At 38.3% G+C, this 24954-nt stretch overlaps 1 protein-coding gene across 3 annotated transcripts in view; it reads right to left on the bottom strand.

The window, feature by feature from the left end:
• Positions 1-24954, bottom strand: part of MPP7 (MAGUK p55 scaffold protein 7) — a 288719-nt gene that overhangs the window by 180428 nt on the left and 83337 nt on the right. For all 3 annotated transcript variants that reach the window (XM_081118191.1, XM_081118193.1, XM_081118192.1), the window contains exon 3: positions 10761-10879. In XM_081118191.1, coding sequence (XP_080974317.1) covers positions 10761-10879 — 119 coding nt within the window. The remainder of the gene's footprint in view (positions 1-10760; positions 10880-24954) is intronic.

Here is a 24954-nt window from a genome sequence, read left to right as displayed (position 1 = left end):
ACCAGCCCACCAGTGGACAGCTTCAGACCATGTCAAAGTTATCATCACCCAAACATCTCCATAAGTGATACACTCAAGGGGTGGACTCAGTGGACACCACACCCTGCTGAAATAAGTCCTGTTCTGTGGGGTGGGCCCCTGCACTGCTGATCCTCCACAGTGGTCAGAGGTCAGTGGTCATAGCTGGTCTTTGCAGCTGATTGGCTTGGGTGTAAATCCCTCCCATTAACATGCCATCAGCAGTCAAGGCTCACCTATAAAAGAAGGGTGCCCACAGCATACACAGGGGTGCAACTTGAATGCCCAGCTTTGGTTATCAGAGAGACTGCCACTGGACCCTACAGAACACCTACTACATTAGTCCACTCTGCCACGACTGGGAGATGTAGCAGCTCTACCTCATACATAGTACCAACCACAGTGAGGCTGTCAAAATGAGGAGACAAAAAACCATGTCCCAAATGAAAGAACAGAACAAAACTCGAGAAAAAGAACAAAATAGAGACAAGCAATCCACTAGATGCAGAGTTCAAAACACTGGTTATAAGCATGCTCAATGAACTTAGTGAGAACGTCAACAACATAAAAAAGGACCTTTCAGAAATAAAAGATACACCACCTGAAATGAAGAATACATTACTGGGAATCAATAGTAGCGCAGACGAAGCCAAGAATCAAATCAGCAATTTGGTATATAAGGAAGCAAAAGACACTCAATCAGAACAGCAAAATGAAAAAGGCATACAAAAAAATTAGGATAGTGTAAGGAGCCTCTGGGACAACTTCTAGTGTACCAATATTCGTATCATGAGGATGCCAGAAGGAAAGAGAGAGAGCAAGAAATTGAAAACCTATTTGAAAAAAATAATGACAGCCTGGGTGGAGTGGCTCAGTTGGTTGAGCTTCACCCTGTGCACTGAAAGACTGCCAAATGGATTCCCAGTCAGGGCACATACCTAGGCTACAGTTTGATCCCTGGTTGGGGAATATACAGAAGACAATCAATTGATGTTTCTCTCTCTCTCTTCTTTCTCTCTCCTCCCCATTCCTTTCTCTAAGCATGTCTTCAGGTGAGAAACAACAACAACAACAACAACAATAATAATAATAATGACAGAAAACTTCCCCAATTTGGTGAAGGAAATAGACATACAAGTCCAGGAAGTGCAGAGCGACCCAAACAACATGAACCCAAAGAGGCCCACATCAAGACACATCATAATTAAAACAAAAAAAGTTAAAGACAAAGAGAGACTCTTGAAAGCATCAAGGAAAAAGCAGTTTGTTACCTATAAGGGAGCTCCCATTAGATTGTCAGCTGATTTCTCAACAGAAACTTTGTAGGCCAGAAGGGATTGGCAAGAAATATTCCAAGTGATGAAAAGCAAGGCCCTACAACCAAGATTACTATACCCAGCAAAACTATGATTTAAAATTTAAGGGCAAATAAAGCACTTTCCAGACAAGAAAAAACTAAAGGAGTTTAGCAACACCAAACCAGTATTATATGAAATGTCAAAGGGTCTTCTTTAAGAAGAAGTAGAAACTAAAAGATAAAAAGTACGAACAATAAAATGGCAATAAACATATCTGTCAATGATTGATTCTAAAAAACAAAATAAACAAACAAGAAAACAGAAACAGACTCATAGATACAGAGAAAATTTTGATGGTTGCCAGATAAGAGGAGGGTTGGGAGGACGGATGAAAAAGGTGAAGGGATTAAGAAGTACAAATTGGTAGTACAGAATAGTCAGATGAAAAGTACATCATAGTGAATATAGTCAATAATATTGTAATAAATATGTATGGTGCCAGATGGGCACTAGATTTATCAGAGTGATCACTTCATAAGTTATATAATATCTAATCACTGGGTTGTACACCTGAAACTAATATATAATGTATATCAACTGTAACTAAAAAATAAAATATAATTTTAAATGACTAGTTTCTAAATAAAATAATAATAATTTAAAAGATAATTTAAAAAAATCAAAAAACACATTACATAATTTCACTTATGTGAAATGTCCAGAATGAAAAAACATATACAAACTGAAAATGGATGCTTAGGGATAGGGGTGAAACGGGTAAGGGATGGGGGTGCGGATGAAGGGGTTGGGGGACAGTAGCTATATGGTGTGGGGTTTCTTCTTGAGGGGATGAAAATATTCTAAAATTAATTACGGTGATGGGTACACAACCTTGTGAATAACTAAAAACCATTGTATTGTATGCTTTACATGAGTAAATTGTGTTGTATGTGATTTAGATCTCAATAAAGCTATTACCAAAGAATGTTACCACCTAAGTGTTACTGACTCCCAAAGAGAGTTGCCAGATTTCAGAAATAAAACCACAAATATTGCATGGTTTATTCTTATACAAAAAAATTATTCATTTTTTATGTTAAATTCAAATTAAACTGGATGCCCTGTGTATAATCTGGCAACCCTACTTCCTTAGTTCAAGATCCATATTTCCAACTACATAATAGGTAACTCTGTTTGGTTATTGGTACAGATCTACTAGAGCTGTCTCCCAACCTCCAATGGCCTGGCATAAACAATTAAGTGGTTGGATAAGATTTTGGGGGTGGGGGTGTCCAGGAGCTGAGATCAGCAGTTATTTAACAATGGGGAGGGCAGTTTTAATATTTTAACAAATAGCACATATGCTGTGAGCACAGGTTGACTATCAGAATGCCCTTCTCAAAACTAAAACCAGCTTCATTCTCAAAACACTCTGCAACCATTTTCTTTGATCTGGAAATCTCATGTCCCATCTAATCTCCATAACGCACTAATTTACTTCTAAAAGAAAAATCTGGTATCTTCACTTCCCTCCTTTAATCCTTTCAATGTAATGGCACCCACTGTGTTAGGATAAAGTCAAAGCCATTCAAATAAGTTTCTGCTTCTCTTTCTTGCCACACTATTCACTGCTTCCCCACACCCTTTCCTGCTCTGTGCACCAGGCAAGAGAAGGTCAGCCTCCATTCTAAAGGCACAATACTCACTCTCGCCTCCAGGTGCTTGTGTATGTTACTCATTCTGCCTAATTCGCCCCTCCAGTAAATTTTTACTTAACCAACTCCTACCTATTTAACATGTAGGTTTTAACTTAAAATACCAAATCCTACCAGAGTCTCTCTTTGAGTCCAACACTGAGCTACGTACCTTGTGCATCTCATAAAAGCTCAAAGCATGACCTATTGACCAATTATCATATAACTGTCCAGCCCCTATCATATTGTAACTGTCCAGCCCTTCATCTACAACCCCTCTGGGAGACTAGCGATTCCACAGGGCAAGTGAGTGTGCCTGCTCTGTTGGAAATTTTAGCCCTAATGGTTTATACACTGCCTGCCATATAGTAAGAACTCAACAAAGACAGAATGAATAAAGCAATCAATCATCAAAAGTTAAAACTATGTAACTATATGTTATTAAGAGTCTGAGTAATACTAGTACTTCTTCAAGACTGAAATCACAAAAATACACACAATAATTCAATCATATTGTTGTTGTAGTAATTAGCTAGTTAATATTGATAAAGGAAGAGAGCAAAGGGAGAGTCAGACATTGTTGAACACATTCAGCTGGGAAACATAAACCTGTTTGTTTCACCAGGAAGCTACAGCTCCACACCCTAAGGAACTGCAACATCATCCTTCCAAGGGGATTAACACTCCTCCTTTCCCCTCTCCAGTAGTGGATTGTTGGGGGAGAAGGGGGAGATAGGCAGATGTGTAGAATTCATGGTGGTGCAGGGGAGGTGCCTGCCTGTCAGTCTAGCCTGGGGAACACAGGATTGGCTAGGGGGTGGACACCCCATGAGAAGCAGGGGAAAACTTGAAAAGTTAATTGAAGAAGCTCCTGCTTAAAATCTCCAGACAAAGGGTCCCCTCCTTCTTGCTCCTCTTGTTCTCTTGCTCTGTGGCCCACATTAGCCCCTGCACTCACCTGTTCTCTCTCCATAGCCATGTGGCCTTAAGCAGCTGCATGGCCCATGGCCACACGCACCCCACATGCAATGGACTGCAGCTGGGAACACAAGCTAAACTAGCCAGATGCTAGATTGGACTGGACTTAAATATGGAGCAGAAATACTGGACAGTGGCCTTAATTCTGGACCTGCTGAAGACAAGATTGGACTTCTTCCATGGCGAGAGGGACAAAGATGAAACCCTGGAGGGTAACCTATCCTTAATTTTACATCATCAATAAAGCTTTCCACAAAACCCCATTCTCCCATGAGGGCCTCAGGAAATTCTTTTCCTCAAAGCACTCCAAGAAATCCACTTCCACCGATAACAGTATCAGGACAGTTTTCTCGAACAAAAGCTCAGTTGGTTGGAGTGTCATCCCATGCACAGAAGGGTCTCAGGTTCGATTCTCAGTCAGGGCATACCCAGAATGGGGGTTCAATCCCCGGTTAGGGTGCTTATGGGAGGCATTGATGTTTCTCTCTCACTTCCATGCTTCTCTCTCTCCCTCTCCTTCCTCTCTCTCTCAAACTAATTTTAAAAAAGGAAAATATCAATTTGTGATTTGTTGAAGTACTTCAGAATCACAAAAAGGACAAAATCAGAGAAGTACCTTTTCTTCCCTCCTGTCCCCGCACACATATGCAGTTGGGCATGTCTGTCCTACTGAGAGTAATTCAACAAGAAAAAGAAATAAAAGGCATCCAAACTTGAAAGGAAGAAGTAAAACTCACTATTTGTGGACATGATTTTACATACAGAAAACCCTAAGACTCCACACCAAAAAAAAGCTGTTAGACCTGATAAACAAATTCAGAATAGTTGCAGGATACAAAATCAATATACAAAAATTTGTTGCATTTTTATACACTAACAACAAACTATCAGAAAGAGAAATTATGAAAACAATCCCACTTATAATTGCATCAAAAAGAATTACATACCCCATAATAAATTTAAGGAGGTAAAAGACCTGTACACTGAAAACTATAAGACATTGGTGAAAGAAAATGAAGATGACACAAATAAATAGAAGATATTCTATGCTTTTGGATTAGAAGAAATAATATTGTTAAAACATCCATATTACCCGCCTGGCCTGTGTGGCTCCGTGGTTAGAGCATCAGCCGGCGCACTGAAGGATCATGGGTTCAATTCCTGGTCGAGGGCACATACCTGGGTTGCAGGTTCACTCCCAGCCCCTAGTCCAGGTGTGTGCAGGAGGCAACCAGTCAATGTGTCTCTCTCACATTGATGTTTCTCTCTCTCCCCCCCCCTTCCACTCTCTCTGAAAAGCAATGGAGAAAATATCCTCAGGTGAAGATTAACAACAGCAACAAAAATGTCCCTATTACCCAAAGTAATCTACAGATTCAATGCAATTTCTATAAAAATTCCAATGGCGTTTTTCACAAACAGAACAAACAATACTACAATTTGTATAGAACCACAAAAGATCCTGAATAGCTAAAGTAATCTTGAAAAAAAAAGACAGAAGCATCATGGTCCCTGATTTCAAATTATATTGCAAAGTTATAGTAATGAAAATAATATGGTATTGGCATAAAGACAGACACATAATCAATGAAAAAGAATAGAGAGCCCCAAAATAACCGACACATACATAGTCAATTAATTTATGACAAAGGAGGCAAAAATATACTATTGGAAAATGACAATCTCTTCCATAAATTGTGTTGGGAAAACTGGACAGCCACATGCAAAAAAATAAAACTGGACCAATATCTTATACCATTCACAAATATTAACTCAAAATGGATTAAAGACTCAAATGTAACACCTAAAACCAAAAACTCTTAGAAGAAAACATAGGTGGTAAGCTCCTTGGCATCACTGTTAAACCTGACTCCAAGGGCAAGGGTAACCAATGCAAAAATAAACGAATGGGACTACATCAAATGAAAAAACTTCTGCAAAGCAAAGGAATTCATCGACAAACTGAAAACACAACCTACTGAATGAGGGAAGATTTGCAATCATATATAGGGGTTAATATCCAAAATATATAAAGAACTCATACAACACAATAACAAAAAAGACCCAAAAATCCAATTTAATAAATGAGCTGAGGATCTGAACAGATCTTTTTCCAAAGAGGACGTACAAATGGCCCCAATAGACATATGAAAAGACTCTCAGCATCACTAGTCATCAGGGAAATGCAAATCCAAACCACAATGAGATACCAACTCACACCTGTCAGAATGGCTATCATCAAAATGTCAACAAATAATAAGAGTTGGCAAGGATATGGAGAAAAGCGAACCTTCATGCTCTGTTGGTGGGAATGCAAATTAGTGCAGCCACTATGAAAAACAGGACAGAGGTTCCTCAAATAATTCAAAATATGATCCAGCAATTCCACGTCTGAGTATTTATCTGAACAAAAACACTAATTCAAGAAGATATATGCACTTTTACGCTCATTGCAGCATTATTTACAATAGCCAAGATATGAAAAATATAAGTGTCCACTGATAGACAATTGGATAAACAAGATGTAATACATATACACAATGGAATATTATGCAACCACAAAAAAACAGAATGAAATGTTGCCATTTGCAACAACATGGATAGACACTGAAGGAACACCAACATGATTTTGCTCATTTGTGGACCCTAAAACACAAAACAAATGAACAAACAAAATAAATCCAATCTCAGATACAGAGAACAGATAGATGGTTGCCAGAAGAGAGAGTCTGGGAGTAGGTGAAATGGGTACAAACTTCCAGTTTAAAATAAATAAGCCATGGGGATGTAAAGTACAGCATGGAGACTGTAGTCAACAATATTGTATCGCAAGCTTGAAAGTTGCTAAGAAAGTCAACCTTAAAAGTTCTCATTACAAGAAAAAAATGTAACTTTGCATGGGGATAGAAGGTAAATAGACTTATTGTGGTGAACATTTCACAATATATACAAATGTCAAATCATTATGTCGTACACCTGAAACTAATATAATATTATATATCAATTATACTTCATAGGCAGCAAAATCTCAGACATCTCTCATAGCAATATGTTTGCTGATACATCTCCTAGGGCAAGAGAAACTAAGGAGAAAATAAACAAATGGGACTGCATCAAAATAAAAAGCTTCCACACAGCAAAAGAAACCATCAACAAAATGAAAAGGGAGTCCACCATATGGGAGAACATGTTTGCCAATGATACATCTGATAAAGGGTTAATATTCAAAATATATAAGGAACTCATAGAACTTAACAAAAGGAAGACAAACAATCCAATTCAAAAATGGGGAAAGAACCTGAATAGACACTTCTCCAAGGTGGACATACAGATGGCCAAGAGACATATGAAAAAATGCTCAGTCAGTAATCATCAGAGAGATGCAGATTAAAACCACAATGAGGTATCACTTCACACCTGCCAGAATGGCTCCCATTAACAAAAATGAACTACAAGTACTGGCGAGGATGTGGAGAAAGGGGAACCCTAGTACACTGCTGGTGGGAATGCAGACTGGTGCAGCCACTATAGAAAACAGTATGGAGGTTCCTCAAAAAATTAAAAATGGAACTGTCATTTGACCCAGAGATCCCACTTCTAGGAATAGATCCTAAGAAGCCAGAAATACCAATCAGCAAGAATATATGCACCTCTATGTTCATAGCAGCACAGTTTACAATAGCTAAGATCTGGAAACAGCCCAAGTGCCCATCAGTAGATGAGTGGATAAAAAAGCTGTGGGACATTCACACCATGGAGTACTATGCAGCTGTAAAAATGAAGGATCCCTTACCCTTTGAGACAGCATAGAGAGACCTGGAGGGTAATATGTGAAATCTAATGAACAAAATAAATGGATAAACAAAATAGATCCTGAGACATAGAAGCATGGAACAGACTGAGGAATCTCAGAGGGAAGGTGGGGGTGGGTGGGTGGGTAGGGAGAGATTAACCAAAGAATTTATAGGAATATATGCATAACCCATGGACACAGATAATAGTGTGGTGAAGGCCGGGGGGTCGGCGGTGGGGTGGACGAGGGCAGAGAAGAGGGGGTAAATGGGGAAAAAAAAAGGGGACATCTGTAATACTTTCAAAGATAAAGATAATTTTTTTTAAATGTGGCTCAATGCTTACCGGTGGTCTATCATGTTCACTGGATCATGTGAATGCTAACATCCTTGTGTTGCCACACCTTCTAAGTATTTCCAATCTTATATATTTCCTAAGTCATCTATCAATACCATCTTTCTTCTGATACTTCTAAAATCTCATACTCACAGTTATTATTCAAGTTATCTCTTCAGAAATTTTTCTTCTAAAAAAAATCCACAGCTAACACCTTATAGGATCTTCATATTCCCTTTGAAGTGACAAGCTCATAACCTACAGTACTCCTGCTAGAGTGTGACTCAGTACCCAAAGAGGCGTGCCTGGTGCAGTCTGCTGTCCAGACTGCAGCGCCAGAACTGCCTCTCCTTAAGTATATTTTACATTAGATCATAAAGGTGCATGTATTTAAAACTGTGTGGTGACTTAACAGCCACTTTTTTTTTACATAAAATGGCAATTATGAAAATTTTCTGCTAGAATAAAATCACATCTTATGCTGACCCATTTCTAAATCAGATATCAATAGCTTCAACTGCAAGCAAAAGAAAATAGCATTCAAGCACGTTTTGATTCACCCTAAAACAAATCTTTTCAACCAAATTCCTTTTGCTCTACCAAGATTTATGTACAAAAGCTAAAGGTCTATCCTCCATCCTCCAGCAGACACACCTGGACTACAGTTAAGCAGTTTGTTCCAGCTGTTTGAACTACAATCCCATGAACCTGCCCCTTGAAGGCATTTGAAGCTGTACATCCTTGAAAACTAACAGAATGGGCCGAAGGACACTCTGAGGTCTGCATGTGATAAAAGTTGGGTGTAGGGGAAACTATTAAGAACTGAGAATGTACTAAAGGTACATAAGAAAACTAATTTTAAAAATACATTTTAAAGTAATTACTGAAAAACATTTGGAATAGTACACATTATTGTGCTATTTAAACACTGGTAATATTAATTTATTTGCCTCCCTGTTTTATAAAACCAGATATCAATACTCTCCAGTATGCTTCCTAACAACTTCTTGACATACACTTTAAAAACCTATGCTTAAAATTCAACAGCCAATGTAGCTAAGAATCTTTTTACCCATTGGTTTTATTTTTCAATACGAATAACAACCATCTGTCATTCATTTTGGTCTTTCACATGCTATGATACTTCAATTTTAATTTTTCCTTAATACTTAATAATGCCTACTTCCATTTGCTGAACCCATATAACTATCAACAAACTAAGATTTTTACTATTTTATTTGAAACTCACAAACAACCTTGTCAACAGATATTATAATTTCCATTTCAGGTAAGGAGACAGAGATAGTGGCAATGTTATAAATATATAAACACATATGCATCCAATGTTTGGGGCCATGTTTATTTAATAATTAAGGCGTGATGATGCCATCTGAAATATATTTTATTCCTTCTGTCAAAAGAACAAATGAATTAAAACAAATCCAACCTATCCAACTTTCACACATTCAACACAGGAATATTTCCGTGGTTGCGTCACTAAATCATAAACTTCATTCACTATAATCCCAAGGCTATTTCTAACACATCCCAAGAGAACAACTAAACTACCTAAAATTATTCAGAACACAACAATTCCTTGGCATTTATACAACTAAATAAACATAAAATATTCTAGTTTTTAAATGGAGTGCTAAAAAAATGCCACACTTTTACTTCTTGAGAGTTGTCACTACTTGAGGCACACAAAGTTCAGCAAACTTGACAAGAAAAAGAAGTAATAATTATCCTGTCTTTTGAAGCAATTGCAACTCAGAAGTTGCTCACTTTCAAATATTCCACATCAGTTAAAAGCTTCTTAAAACAGACAACTGTAACAGATTTAGTGGAATTAAGTACAGGTCTGGATATTGTTGAGGCATCATAAGTTTCTAGCTCCCACAGACTCAAGTAAGACTAAATTTCTTTCAATTTGGGTTAAATGAGAGAAACTGCGATTCATATTTCCAGAGGCAGGAGTGGCATATTTTCCAGTAAGTTTCTTGTTCTCATTTTACTATTTTAAGAATTCTGATCACTCCCAGTATTGCTCTGTGGCAAGATCTGAATTCTGGTGACTGATCATTTTCATGACATGATGCTTTACTAAAACCGTCTCAAAACACTGTTTTCATTCGTATTTAGCTTCAGCGTATTTATACACAAAATACCACTTCAATGGCATCATGCCAAGAAAAGAAATAGCTTGCTAGAATTTCAGTTGACTTTGTTAAAGGAAATTATTTTAAATTAATGTGGCTACTGAACTGCTGCCATCCTTAACCTCAGAAAATATATTCCTTCTAATTTTTGCTATGAACATTTATTTATTTAAGTTAAATTCCAGCTCATGAATGTTGACCATAAAGAGTCTAAACCTTCCTGCTACCATTTCGTATTCTTTTTCTAAACAAGGGCAACCACATGTTTGCTGTATTAGTATGCACAGCCAAATCACCACCATTAAGTGAAATCATCTATATATTTTTGGTAGAATCTTTAACAACTTCCACGCCCATCAGTGAAATGGAACAAGGCTGTTTTGTTTTCAGAGAGCAACAATTTGATCTCTGGTTTACTAGATGGCGCTCAAAATATTTTTCCATATGTTTTTCCGCAAAGAGAATCTGACATCAGCATGGTTTACCTTTACCAGTGAATGCAGGCTTTTTTCACCAAACATATCCCAGAGGAAGGTTAGGTCTTCCTGGCTATCCACATGTGGCTGCAGCTGGGCTGGCAGAGCCGCCAACAGCTCATACAGACCTATAAAATGAAAATAAAACACAAAGCGTAATCTTAGAGTGATCTCATTAATTTCACTTAAGGTGTGTGTGTAAGTGACGGCTGGAACATGTCTTTTTTACTGGATTTGTATTCTAGACCAACCAGCAAAACATTTCTCCAAAGAAGCAAAGGAAGCTTTTTGATTTTCCAGTTCTAAACAAGTATGCATTAACAGGCTAGTTTTTAACTTTCACAGCTGTCAACATTCTATACAGTCCTCCAAATTTACATAACCCAAGACAGAAAATGTGTACAAGCTTTCAATGAAAGAAGAAAAGGCATACATTCCTTTCCTTAATTGTTATTACATTCCCTCAATGTTAGCCAAAGAGTGAAATGAGTCACAAATAGGAAAAATTTCCTTAGAAGAGCAGAAAATTGATAGAGTGGTCCACTAAAAAGGTTCTGTGGTTTCCAAATCGTTCCTTATATAGCTTCAAAAAGCCCTGCATTATCCAATGTCCAAGGTGAGTTCTAAAAAGAAAGAATAAACCATACTTTGGGCTGCAGTTACCCATTTCTTAAAAACAACAACTACACAGGGCTTAGTCTAAATCTGACTCTATCTGGGGGGTTCTGATACGCTCTGAAAGAGTTAAGCCAGCAGCTGGGGCGACGGGCGCTCCTCGGGAAGCTTCCAGGAGCACAGTAGCGCAGTGTCCGCAGCAGCGCGGAGCCATCCATCTCCACCGGGGCTGTCAGACTCCTGTCCAAGAAATGCTGCAACGGTGCTTGCCCAGGACTCTTCAGGGAGGTGACCTGGCAGAAGTCAGTATCAACTCACAGCACATGTTTCCTTTTCCAGGGGGATTACATGAGGTAAAAAGGACAAAATTCCTTTTATTTCTGTCTGCTGTCTACAAAAACACCGAGACCTCCTGGGATCTACAACACACGGCGCTGTTGTTATTTCTGGTCTGAATAAGTGCTGCTGTTGGTCACGGGGACAGCTTTACACGAGAGTTAACAGCGAAGATCGCAGAGTAAATTATGGACTGCTGATCAGTTTATCTGTTATCTTCCTAAAGCATTAAACATTCTGATAATCAGTCATAATTCACAACCAAATGCATTGGTGTCCATTTTGAAAGTTAGATATGTAAGTTGAGAGATTCTATTAAATTCAAACATTCCTGGGGCTGTATTCGGCCAAAAAGATCTAAAATGTCTAGGAAAAAAACCTTATATCCTTAAGTATTCTTAGAGGTTTATATTTATTCCCTTAAAACCCTGGCATCCTGCCTAAACTAGCTCTTATTTGTAATTCAGTAAATATTTTTAAGGCATCTCAACATAACTGAATGTATACAGGTCTCATTTCATATACACACACACACACAAAGTAATCATCATTGCCAAAATCAGTGATTATAGTCAGAGGTTCAAAATATGAAATTATATAAAAGAAGGTAGAATATTACTATTTTATTATTGAATTCAGGAGCGGTAAAAATAATTACCTAATCCTTGGTAACATGATTAGTTTAACTAATGGTACTAATTCAACTGTGATATAATTTCTGAGGTATAGCCGTTGGGGGATTAAATGAGTTAGTACATTAGAACAGTTCCTGGCACATAGTAAGTATTCAATCTGTTTCATACGTAACTCAGTGAGGTTCAGCTATGTTCTAATTGATCACTATTACATCATTAGCGTTACTGAAAAAACAAAAGTTTGGATCAAATAGACCTAAATTCAAACCCCAGGTCTACACTTTAGGCATTCCAAATAACTTATCCAAGCCTCGTTTCCCTTATAATTTGAAAAAGAAATGGTAATCTACACTTGTGCTAAAATTGCACAGAAAAAAAATCCACAAACACACACACACACACACACGAGTACATGTAACACTGGTGAAATCTGAAAAAGGTCAATGGATTGCATCAATGACAGTTTCCCAGTTGTGACTCTCTACTATAGTTATACAAAAAATTACCATTAGAGGAAATCAAGTCAAGGGTGCACAGAATCTGTCTGTATTAATTCTTACAACATGTGAATCTACAGTTATTTCAAAATAAAGTTAAAACAAAAGAAATTGTAGCAAATATGGTTGTCACCGGAATTCAATGGAACAATGCCCATGACAGCATTTAGGTCTGTGGCTGGCACAGAGCAGGCATTTGATAGAAAATAATGTTCTTTCCTTAATATGTCTCCTCTAGAATGAAAGCAATTTCAATGCAATGGTTCAAAGTCAAAGCAACAACTTAGCTATACAGTCCAACTGGACACAAAACCATACTCAGAAATAAAACCACCCTAGCCTTTTACATATGGAAAGTGTTAACTTTACCCAAATAGTGCTTAACTTTTTGTGGGAATAAGTCATATTATGTGAAAATTAAAAACAATAATTTCTCTGTAAATAGATGCTCATAAACCTGAGTTTTCTGTTTACTAGTTTTATGCAATCCTAATTTATATGCCACCATAATTTGGTGCTCTAGTGACAACAGCAGTAACTTCTCTTCAGCTCCCACATCTGGTAGCCAGAGACCAGAAGAGATAGCATAATGCCTACCAAAAATTAAAGAGATGGTTAAAATAGCTACTAGTGCATATGTAGTCTCAATGCAGGCAACACAGCAACTCACTTCCACTCAAATTATATAGGCCCTAGAAACCATCTCAGTCCATGCTTAACACAGGGTCTATAGTCTAACATGTGCTTTAAAATACTTCTATATTTAGTTCATAGAGTCCCAATACTGAAGAACACTGTGAACTCCAAATCTTTTCCGTTCTTGAGATTCAGAGAACAAGAGTGAAAGTTTGGATGGCAAGCATATCTTCAAAAATTTTTACCTAAATCGACTTGGTCCCAGAACATGAACTGGAATGGTAAAAGTTACCCTGGAGTCCTCTGTAGTCATTCAAGCTCATGTGTGCTTCGTTCCAATGAATGCTTCCTTCCAATGAATGAACCAAGCGCTGTTCATGGCTCTAAAGGTCTAAGACACATGAGCCCCAACCTGAGGAGTTTACAGTGTCGAGAGCAAGCACACAGACAGGTCTGTTAGTAAGTGCAGGACAGGGTTAGACTGCTAGGGCAAAGGCAAGGGAAGTGGTCAATTCCTTCAAAGGAGGAAGAAGACTCAGGAAAGCCTTCCACAAAGAATAACACCTGAGTTACATCTTTGAATGTTATATCCTTAAGGGTCAACATTTATGAGTCCTTACTCAGAGCACTACGTTAGTCATTAGGAATACAGGTAGGTATAGAATAGATCACTACCTCTGCCCCAGGGATCTTGCAGTCTTGGATGACGCAGAATATATATCACATATGCCCAAACATAAAGCCATCCTGAATATAATTATCTCCTACTTGCCCAAGTAAACACTCAAAACATTTTCTTCCAAGTAAAGTAAATAGATGTTTAGGCTACTAATGAAATATTTAAAGGCCTAACTGATTTTCAGTGATAATGGTAAAATGCTCATGTCTGCTTATAATATTTAAATTATAATTTAGTTAGGAACACATACTTTTAATTATCTATTAAGTAAAATATTACTTGAGGTATGTGGGTTTTGCCCCACTTGCACATTTCATGCAACCACTCTATTTAAATTACCCACAATGACTTCCCCATAACTAGTGCCACTTCAGAGTTAAAACAGATCATTTTCACTTCTAGATAAGTTATTTGATATATAGTACATTTTTGAATTTGTGGGAGATGCTTCCACTAAGAATCTGGGTAACGCTGACTGTTTTTCATTTGTCCTATAGCTCTGTTTTCTTTCTCCACAACAAAACCACTTAACTACTCTTTAAATATATTCAATATTTGCAAGTGTGAGGTTTGGTTTTTAACATGCTCTCCAAGGAATAATAAGTAAATCTGGCTTAAATGTCTTTATCTCCTTTTTTAAAAACAATTCCATCAGTGTTCTCTCAATAATACCCAAAAATATGATTTATGTTATATGAGAATAACTGTGGCTTCTCCATTCAATACATTTTTGTATAACAGAGAAAGTTCTCTATAATAGGTTTTGTAAGGACCTGAATAAAAGGCAGCTCTCTCTTCTCAGAGAAATCATTTTAAGGGGGGGGGGGGGGGGAAACCCTCATCTTATAGTTGGGTACATTTGATAGAAGACACTGTCAAAGATGCACATAAAGAGTTTCAAGAAAATTGTTTCATAAAAATGTTCCAGTAGAGAAAAGTAATATTTTTAAATAAGTGAGAAAAGAAAGCAACTAAAATATGTGAGGTATCATTTGATTAATATGTGCAATAATAATTATATAACAATTTTAAAAGGAGAGAAATCAATAAAAGTCAGAGGCCATACTGGAGCTGGCAGGAGGTAAGTTAGGATCTGAAGGAAGGAAAACAGGGCCCAGAAGGGTGCATTCTAGGTTGGAGAACATCCAAGGTGAAAAGTCAGCAATAAATATGTAAATCCACAGGTTATTAAATGCCCTGAATTTCTGTAAGACTGAGAAACATTAGTGAGTACCTCAAGCCCAAATTTCTGCTTTGTATGTTTATATTAGTCATGGTCCAATCTGGAGACTAGAGCTATGCAGTCATTTAAATAGAGTTTAATAGAAATAATTATTAACTATAAGGGGGATCATCTTCCAGGTAGTAAAGTCTCAAGAATACCCAGGGGCTGGAGGAGAGGACCCAGAAAGAAACACCTTGGAAGAGGTGCTCCATCCCCAAGATTAGGATTCAGAGCTTGCTGGAGAAGGCGTGGTTACAGTCCACTAGCTGACTGGGGCCCCCGGGGTCAGAGTTTGTCCAGTCACTGGGCCAGCAGGAAACGCCCCTCCAGGGTGTGGGTGGGCAGAAAACCATGCTGGGACATTCAGGTAGGAAATGCTTCCACAGGGTATAAGTGGGTGAAGCCTGGGAGGCAGGAAGCCACAACCAGGACTGGAAAGCCAAAATAATCGCTATGGGAGAAAACTGGGGAAGTGACTGACAGCAGAAAGCAACCCTCTGGATGCCCGCTGGTCACCACCGGGAAGCCAACTTCTGGGGTGCCTGAGAGGCTCACTGGGAATCTACCTATTCCCAGGGATGCTGCTAAAACCCAAAAGAAAGCTGTACCAGGTGCCACTATAACTTGAAGGGGATAAGCACTGCTGGATGCTTCCCAGGTGCTGCCAGCAATCCCATGGAAGGAGCATCAAGAAGCAAATGAAAATCATCAGGACAAGGAAGACACCTCCTCCCCTGCAGTGTGCCACTAGTGCCCTCTCCTGACAAAGCTTAGCATCATTCCAGCTGCAAAGAAGAATGCTTAAAGGGCCCAGCTTCATTTTCACAGAGTAGGCAATGAAGTATGGATTTAGAGCTGAGGCATAAAATGGTACCTGGCTCAATCTTTATACATAGATTTAAGTGTGTGTAGGGACGACGGCCTTCATTTTTGAGGGGAGGGGTGTTTTCTTTCTGCTTTTGTCTGGTGTGATTTTCTGTTGTTTGGTAGTGGGGACACAATGAAAAACATTTAACTAATGATCAGTGATGGTAAAGGTTTTACTAATACAGATTTTAAAGGGGAACTACTATCAAATCAAAGGTTTGTATTTACAATGCTTGCCTATTTTAACCGTATGCTAAGCCTAGACCCAACAGCTCAGTTAGAGGACAAGCTTAAGACAAAGTTCTGAGTTCCATGGATGATAAAAGAACAGTTTTGCCTATCCAGAGATCACACAGTATTTTAAAAAAGAGGACAGAGTTAGAGTGTGATTTTCCAACAATAAAGAAAATAATCCCTAACAGTGGAAAAACAACACAAAGTACACACTGAGCAAAAATTTTAGGAGCTAAGGAAGGTGTTATAGTAATAGGAGTTAATTGCAGAGAGATGTAAAGATGTTTTAAGATTTTTAAACTGCTGTTTAGAAACTAAATATTGTAATTTAGTCTCCCTTTTACAGAGGAATGTTAAATGGCAAATATTGGCTGTTGAAATCATGAAAAATATACTAATGACAATGCTTTCGGTACAAAATATGCTCACTCTACAATCCAGTTCATTAAGCCATCACATATGTAGACCATGATCTTTATATAACTTCACGGCCTTATTCATTTGATTGAAGTTAAATGTGCTACAGCTGGCTTCTCTGTAGCCTTGCTACACTAAGGATAAACATATCTCATTTTCCTTAAAAACAAAACACTAAATGCTTTTTCTCCCCCAACAACTTATGATCAGAGTATGTTCTTTCTGAGCCCGTGGCAACACAAGTGGCAGAAGGTCAGCAGTAATTTAAATGTAGATTTAAATACTTTGATGCTTTAGCAACTTCAAGTTCTCTTGCAATTTTTTTAATTTTATATATATATATATATATATATATATATATATATATATATATGTAGTACCGCAGAATTAGTCATAAGGATTTATATCATAATCTTATTATCTTATATAAGATATATGTAACAGGAAGGTGATTGATCAAGGACTAGGAAAGGGAGACAACACTAACCCCACTCCTGAGGACATGTCACCACGTTGAGTAAACAATTCACCCCAAAGTTATAATACATTAATTAGAAGACAATTATAGCATGTAGTCATCTGGTATTAAAATGTCACTACCGCCCGGCCGGGCGTGGCTCAGCGGTTGAGCATCGACCTGGGATCCAGGAGATCGGGGTTTGATTCCAGGTCAGGGCACATGCCCAGGTTGCGGGCTAGGCAGCCGATCAATGACTCTCTCATCATTGATGTTTCTATCTCTCTCTCTCCCCCTCCTTTCCTCTCTCTGAAATCAATAAAGATATGTGTAAAAAAAAATAAAAAATAAAAAAAATAAAATGTCATTTCCTTGTAAGATTGCTTAAATCACTGGAATATATTATAGCAATTTTAACTGTGGGTAAAAGTTCCCATCATCATAGTCAGACCCTCAGCAGTTTTCATCTGGCCTAACAAAACTAGTTATTAAAAATTATGTTTATTTCTATCCTATGCCTCCCTCCTCCTTAACCTATCCTTCTTACCACCAGCTGATAAAGCTTCCTGAAATCTTACTTAGCAATAATTATGACCAGAAGCAATTCCTAGTGGTATTAATCATACCTAATACAGCAGGCCCATGAATAACACTGTTTTATTTAGTCATTTCATTATAACGTGGATTAGATACTGTAGGAACTTAACTCTTGTTTATATCAGTCTATGGTAAAATTGATTTAGTTATACTCATTTCACTTAAGGTCACAGAAACTATCAACAGCATTAAGAGAACTTATTGTACTTACAGAGCTACAGTAAGTGTTTCACAGTTGCCTCATTTGATGCTCTTCCTAAGTAGGTGCTATTACAGTCTCCATTTTACAAGAGACACATTTAGCCAGTATGTAGCATATTCAGGACTTAATCTCAAACTCTACCCTATGCCTCCTATAGTAGTCCCATTATTTAAATCTTCTACTCAAAAACCTTCAAGACCCACTTTAAAGAAAAAAGTTAAATGCCTAACCTGACATCCAAATTACAGAGGGATCAAATATTTCAGATATAAACTAGAAGATTATATAGAATATTTTTATCATGTTGCAGTTAAACACTATTCTTAGTAGCCCGGCCGGGCATGGCTCAGCGGTTGAGCGTGGACCTAGGATCCAGGCGATCGGGGTTCAATTCCCGGTCAGGGCACATGCCCGGGTTGCGGGCTGCAGCCGATCAATGACTCTCTCATCATTGATGTTTCTTCTATCTCTCTCTCTCACTCTCCATTCCTCTCTCTGAAATCAATAAAGATTTTTTTTTTTAAATAAATAAATAAATAATAAAAAATAAAAAACACTATTCTTAGCATACAAAGAACTTAGAAACCACAGAAGGCAATAATCCATGGACTTTATAACAAATAAAATTTTTACACATAAGAGACCAAAAAAGTTTGCAGAGAAATTGCTAAAAATTATTTGCAACAAGCAACTGACTGATACTAAGAATAATAAAAGATGATTAAACCAAGAGAAAAATGGACAATGGCACTGGTGGTAGGCAAATGGTAGAATAAATAGATAGCCCCCAAAAAACAACAGTAAAGCAATGTTAAACCTAACACATAATTTTAAGAAGTCAAGTGAAGCATATTAATTTATGAAATAATTAAGGTTGCAAATACCCAGTCTTGGCAAAGGCATGGGAAAACAAGCCCGGTAGTCATTTGATGGGATAAACACTCATTCCTTCAACCAGCATTTATTAAACACCTAGGTTCTAGATGCCAGATGCTATTCAAGGTGCTTGGGATACATCAGTGAACCAAAAAAGCAAAGATCCCTACCCTCATAGAGCTATCACTCTAGCGGGGGGAACACAGTAAGCATTATAGGTAAATTATACAGTATGTTTGAAGGTAACAAGTACTGACAGAAAAAAACCAAGTGCATCAATGTAAGGTAAATCCAGTGTTGGGCCACCAGTGTGCGGCAATGACAAATGAAGTGGTCAGGGTACACTACGGTGAGAAAGTGACCAACGGGCAAAGACTTTTAGAAGGTGAAAGAGTTAGCCGCATGGGTGTCTGAGGGACAAACATTCCAGGCAGAGGGGTCAGGCAATACCAAAAAAAAACCAACAAAGACCTCTACAACAAGGTGTGCCTGGAGTATCTGAGGAGGAACTTTTTTCCCATAACTTCCACAGTGGACTGAGGAGTCCACTGTGACTAGAGCAGAGGGTGAGAGAAGGAGAGTTGTAAGAGATGCTATAAGAGGAAATGGGGGGACCGGATCATGTAGGACCTTGTAGGATCAATAATGCAAATAATTTAACTTTCACTTTAGAGGGAAAGAGTCATTGCAGGGTTTTGAGTAAAGGAGTAATATGGTCCAGCTAACATTTTCAAAGCACCATTCTGGCTGATGAACTGAGGAGAGAGAGCAGAGACGGAGAACACATTAGAGGGTCCGTGCAGTGATCTAGGCAACAGAGAGCAGTGGCCTGCACCCAGGGAGCAGCCAGTGGAAGTTAGGAGAAGTACTCAAATTCTGGAGAAATTGTGAAGAAAGAGATAATCAGTAATTTCTATCTGAATGAGGAATACAAAAAAAGAAAAGAAAAACAACACCAAGACTGTTTGAAGTGGCCTTCAGTGTGATGGAGAAGTTCAGGTGGAGGTGTGGTGGCAACTGGGTAACGGAGTCAGGAGCCCAAAAGAGCGGACTGGGTTGAAGATGATCTATGGAGTCACTGGCATATGGCTGGTATTTAAAGTCATGAGCCCACATGAGTTCCCCAGAGCACGAGTGTAGACACAGAAGAAAGAACAGCCAAGGACTGAGCCCTGGAGTCTCCATAGTTAGGAGACTGGACGACAAGAGGGGCTGACAATCATTCAGAGGAGGAGCACTAGGAGTGTGATGTCCTGGAAACCATTAGGGCAAGAAATAAATGAGTGATCTGCTGTGTCAAATGCTACTGACAGGGCAGGCAGACCAAGGGCTGAGAATTGCCCACTTGGACGGAGCAACACGGAGGTTACTAATTTAGGCACTGATGAGTGAAGAAGACTGGGTGGAGAGCACCCATAGTATAAAGAGACATGCTGGAAACAAAACTACAGACAACTCTTACAAATGTAACAAGCAACCCTCACAATTTCTTACAAAAGAGAATTGACGTTTGTAAGGGAACGGGGATAAGTAAATTTTTTCAAGATGAAAAAAATAACACATTTTGGTGCTAATGGCATTAATCCACTACAGAGAAATTCTGACAATGTACGCGAGGGAGGGACTTGGTGGAACTCTGTCCTTTAGTGAATGAGAAGGAATGGGGTCCAGCGCATAAGTGGAGGGATGACTTCAGACAGAACTGTGGATAGTATACCTATGGTTCCAAGGGGGCAGGATGTGGGTGCAGGGGATACGTGGCAATTCCCTTATGATCGCCGCAGCACTCTCAGTAAACTATGAAACATGGTCATCTGCTGAGAGCAAGCGTAGGAAAGAAAGTATTTGCATTGGAAAGAAAAGACTGGAAACACTCATCTGGGAGAATGGAAAAGTGCATAAAGTAGGGAAGTCATAAGTTGGTATGTACTAATAGCAACATGAAATTTAAAGCTTGCATTCCCTTTGATCCAGTAATTCACTCATAACTCATTCATTTACTTCTACATAGCCTAGAGGGCCATCTGTAGGACCTATACCCAACTGTTACCAGTGTTGAATCTAGGAAGAGAAACCAAAGGAACAGGAAACAATTACTTCATTTTTGCCATGTGTAGTTTCTACACTGCTTGAGTTTTTACAAAATACAGGCACACCTTGTTTTACTATACTTTGCTTTATTGCACTTCACAGATGTTGCAGTTTTTACAAATTGAACGCAGGACCCTCCACCAGCAAAAAGTTTAGGATTCACTTTATTGTGATACTTTATTGCGGTGGTAATACCTTTGAGGTATGCCTGCAGGCATTATTTTTATAATTTTAAAATTTTCACTTCTGGGTGATAAATCTGACATAAATCTTTTCCCAACAGTATAGCTCACAACTTCCCCTCAAATTCTGTTCCAGCCACAGCGGATGGCTACTTGCTATACCCTGAAAAGTGTAACTGTATCCATGCAGTCTTGTACCAATTCACCAGATAATTAACTTCCCGGTGATTGCTGCTGCTGTCACAGTCACTCTCCTTCAGAAGCCCTGAGATTATCTGAAAGGCAAAACAAGCAATGCTAACATTCTTACCTCAAAGTTTCATGAACAGGTTTAATATAACACACTTGACATTTCAAGGGGTGTTGTGTAGAAAGCTGGCAAAATCCTAAATCCCTCTGCATTTCAAAATCCCACCTGATCCTTTCCCGACCCCACTTCACAATACTGAGTGATTACCAGGCACCCCTTAGGAACTGGGCATACAAAGCAAACAAAGTCATCCTAAGTGTAATGTAGACTACACTGAAAATAAATGTGAAGTTGTAGCTGTGAAAAGCACTGTAATGAGGGATGGGACTGTGGCACCATAAAAGGGTAACAGTGAGATGGAAACAATTTCATGGAAAGCTTCCCAGGGACGCGATGATTGTGCTGAGATCTGAGGGAAGTAATGTCAACAAGGTGATGATGGGGAAAAGAAAAATCTGGGAGGAAAAGAACCGCACTTACAAAGGCCCTGGGGCAGGATGCTTAAACTCTGGAGCCAGATGACATAAATACAAATTCCAACTCTGCAACTGATCATTACTTAACATCTCTGTATATCCATTTTTTAATCTGTAGTATGTGTATAGTCGTACTACACTTATAGCATTGTAATGAGGACTAAATGATTTGTAAAGCTTAGAGTGATGCCTCACTTCACAACCTAAGTAAGCATTTTTCAAAATAAAAATAAAACAAATTCCAGCCCTGGCTGGTGTGGCTCAGTTGGTTGAGCATCGTCCTGAGCACCAAAAGGCTGCCAGTTCGATTCCAGGTCAGGGCACATACCCAGGTTGCAGGTTCGACCCCCAGTGATCTGGGTGCATGCAGGAGGCAAACTATCAATGTTTCTCTCTCACATTGATGTTCCTCTCTCTCCCTCCCCTCTTTCTTCCTCTCTCTCTCAAATCAATAAAAACATATCTTTTAAAAAAACACACAAAAAACTATTTTGGCTCTAGCCAGGTAGCTCAGTTGGCTGGAGTGTCACCCCAATACGCCAAGGTTGTGGGTTCACTCTCCAGTCAGGGCACGTACAAAAAAACCACCAATGAATGCATAAATAAGGGAAAAACAAATAGATGTTTCTTTCTTTCTTTCTCTCTCTCTCCCCCTCCCTCTCTCCCTAAAAATCAATTTTAAAAAAATTCCATGTTGTGAAGGCCTAGGGTGTGGTATGGGCTGGGCAGAAGCAGGCAGAGGGGGGCAAAGCAGGAAAAATGGGGGACATCTGTAATATTGTCAACAACAAAAAAAGTATATATTTAAAAATAAAATAAAAATAAAAATAATTCCAAATTAAATGAAAAAAATATATGAGTATGACCAAGCATCAGGGAGACAGATTATAAAATGTTAAGTTTATCGTGCTAAAATATATTAAGGGAAAAAAGGCTCTCCACAATAGGCCAGAAAGATAGGCAATGAGGGACGCCATGTATTGGGTAAGGAGTGAACTAGAGAGAGAAGAAATAATGGAGAGAGTGATCACATATCCCTGACCCAAGTGAGTCTAGACATTTACACAGTAAGGAACAATGGGGAAGAAAAGAAAAATGACAAAATATTCCCTGTTCTCAAACAGCTTAACAACTTTCAAGATAAACACAGTACAATAAATTCTTGCAAGAAACATCAATATCTGTAATTTTGGTGATACTGATATTATGTATTCATTGACAACTTCTGACAATATTGGCTTACATAAACTGTATGCAAAGTCATGGTTCTATTTCAAAATCCAAACACCAGTCATGCTGAAATAATTGTGAACTCATCTTAAAAAATGCTTCAAGTGATATAGAAAAATAATATTAATCCCATTACTGAGATTTTTATATCTACTCTTCACTTCCCTCCAGACTACCAGTGTTAGAGGTAATAAAGAAACACATTGGAGATGATCAGCTATGTCATGATAGTTGCCTTACTGAGAGATCTAACAAATGTTCATTCAAATTATTAAATCATTCTGGATCTCTGGGCCCCTAACTCTTGAAGTGACAGTGGAAAATGGATCATTAAATTTAGGATCAATTTTGTCATTATAAGTTCTGTTATCCTCATTTTGGAGCACAACTAAACCTCAGGGAATCAAGGCTACAAGCAGAGAATCTAAGCTACAACCAGCCAGCAGTGTAATTCATCTCAAGAGGTAGAACTCTTTTTAAAAACAGATCTTGCCTTTTAATTTAACATCAGGTCTCTCAGCAATTGTTCTTAAGAGTTTCTGATATAATTAACATATAAGAAAAAATGTTAAGAATTCCTATTTGCAGACTCCTGCTTATAGCTTAAGTGTGTAAACTTTTTGATAAACTCTATCTTCCATTTCAAAGTTTTATAGTTATAGAGGAAAATAAAAGAATAAAAGAAAACTTACGGGTATCCTTCACACAAGCATACAACATCCTCAGAAGTCAGAATTTGTATCAAAAAAGTGACAAAAAGGCTTTACCATTTTGTATGGACTACTTCAAAAAATTAATCTTTTATTATAAAAATTATCTTCTGAATCATTAAATGGGATGGGGAAGGGAAACAAAGTAATAGATAAAAGTAAGTCAAGAAATGTATTTCTTTCCTACACAGACAAGAATGAAGTCTTAATGCCGCGTGGAAGAGGACAATTACCAGAGCTGTCACATTTGTCAAACAATAGAGAACAGACTTTTCATGAAGAAGACTACCAACTATAGACACACCATTTGGACTACATTAGCCATCCAAGGGCAAAGGGAAAATATAAAAGCTTCTAACTTACCCAAGTGCTTGGGGCTCAGAAAGCGTAAAGAGAACTAGGCAAATAGAATGTGAATTATAATTTTACTAACTTGGATTAGATTGAAGATGATTCATATCTGCTTATATTGACTTAAAGCCCCTAAATGAACATAACAATGCAATTTAAAGTTACCGGAGGGCCTGATCAGAGTGATGAGTAGATAACAATTCAAAGTAGCAATGATGACTAACTTCAAATCAGCAGGGAGGAGATTCCACAGTCTAATGGAGGAGTAGCCGCCATTCACTGAAGGAAAGCATAAAAAGAGGGGAGCTGGAAGGTGCGGGGGGGGGGGTCTGTGGAGGGTAGAGTAGAATATTTAGTAATAAAGTAATAAATCTTCAGATTAAATGGTCAACTGACAGTAAAACTATTCATCCATTTGGAAAACCCTGTCCACATACACTTGATAACAAAACTGTGTGTGCAAAGCAGATACTCAGCTTCACAGGCTCCATGCTTGTGGGAGCTGACGACAGGACGGCAGGTGGGGCAGATACGTACAAGACTGACTGAATACTACCAAACCAAAGGGAAGAAGACGATCTCGTCTGAAGTGAATAGACTACTGAACTGTAAACATAAGACATAATATGAAGTATTCTAG

Source organism: Miniopterus schreibersii (genome assembly GCF_964146895.1).
Source record: "Miniopterus schreibersii genome assembly, chromosome: 1".
Lineage (NCBI taxonomy): Eukaryota > Metazoa > Chordata > Mammalia > Chiroptera > Miniopteridae > Miniopterus > Miniopterus schreibersii.
The sequence above is the reverse complement of the archived record's forward strand: the minus strand, read 5'-3'. Positions and strand labels throughout refer to the sequence as shown.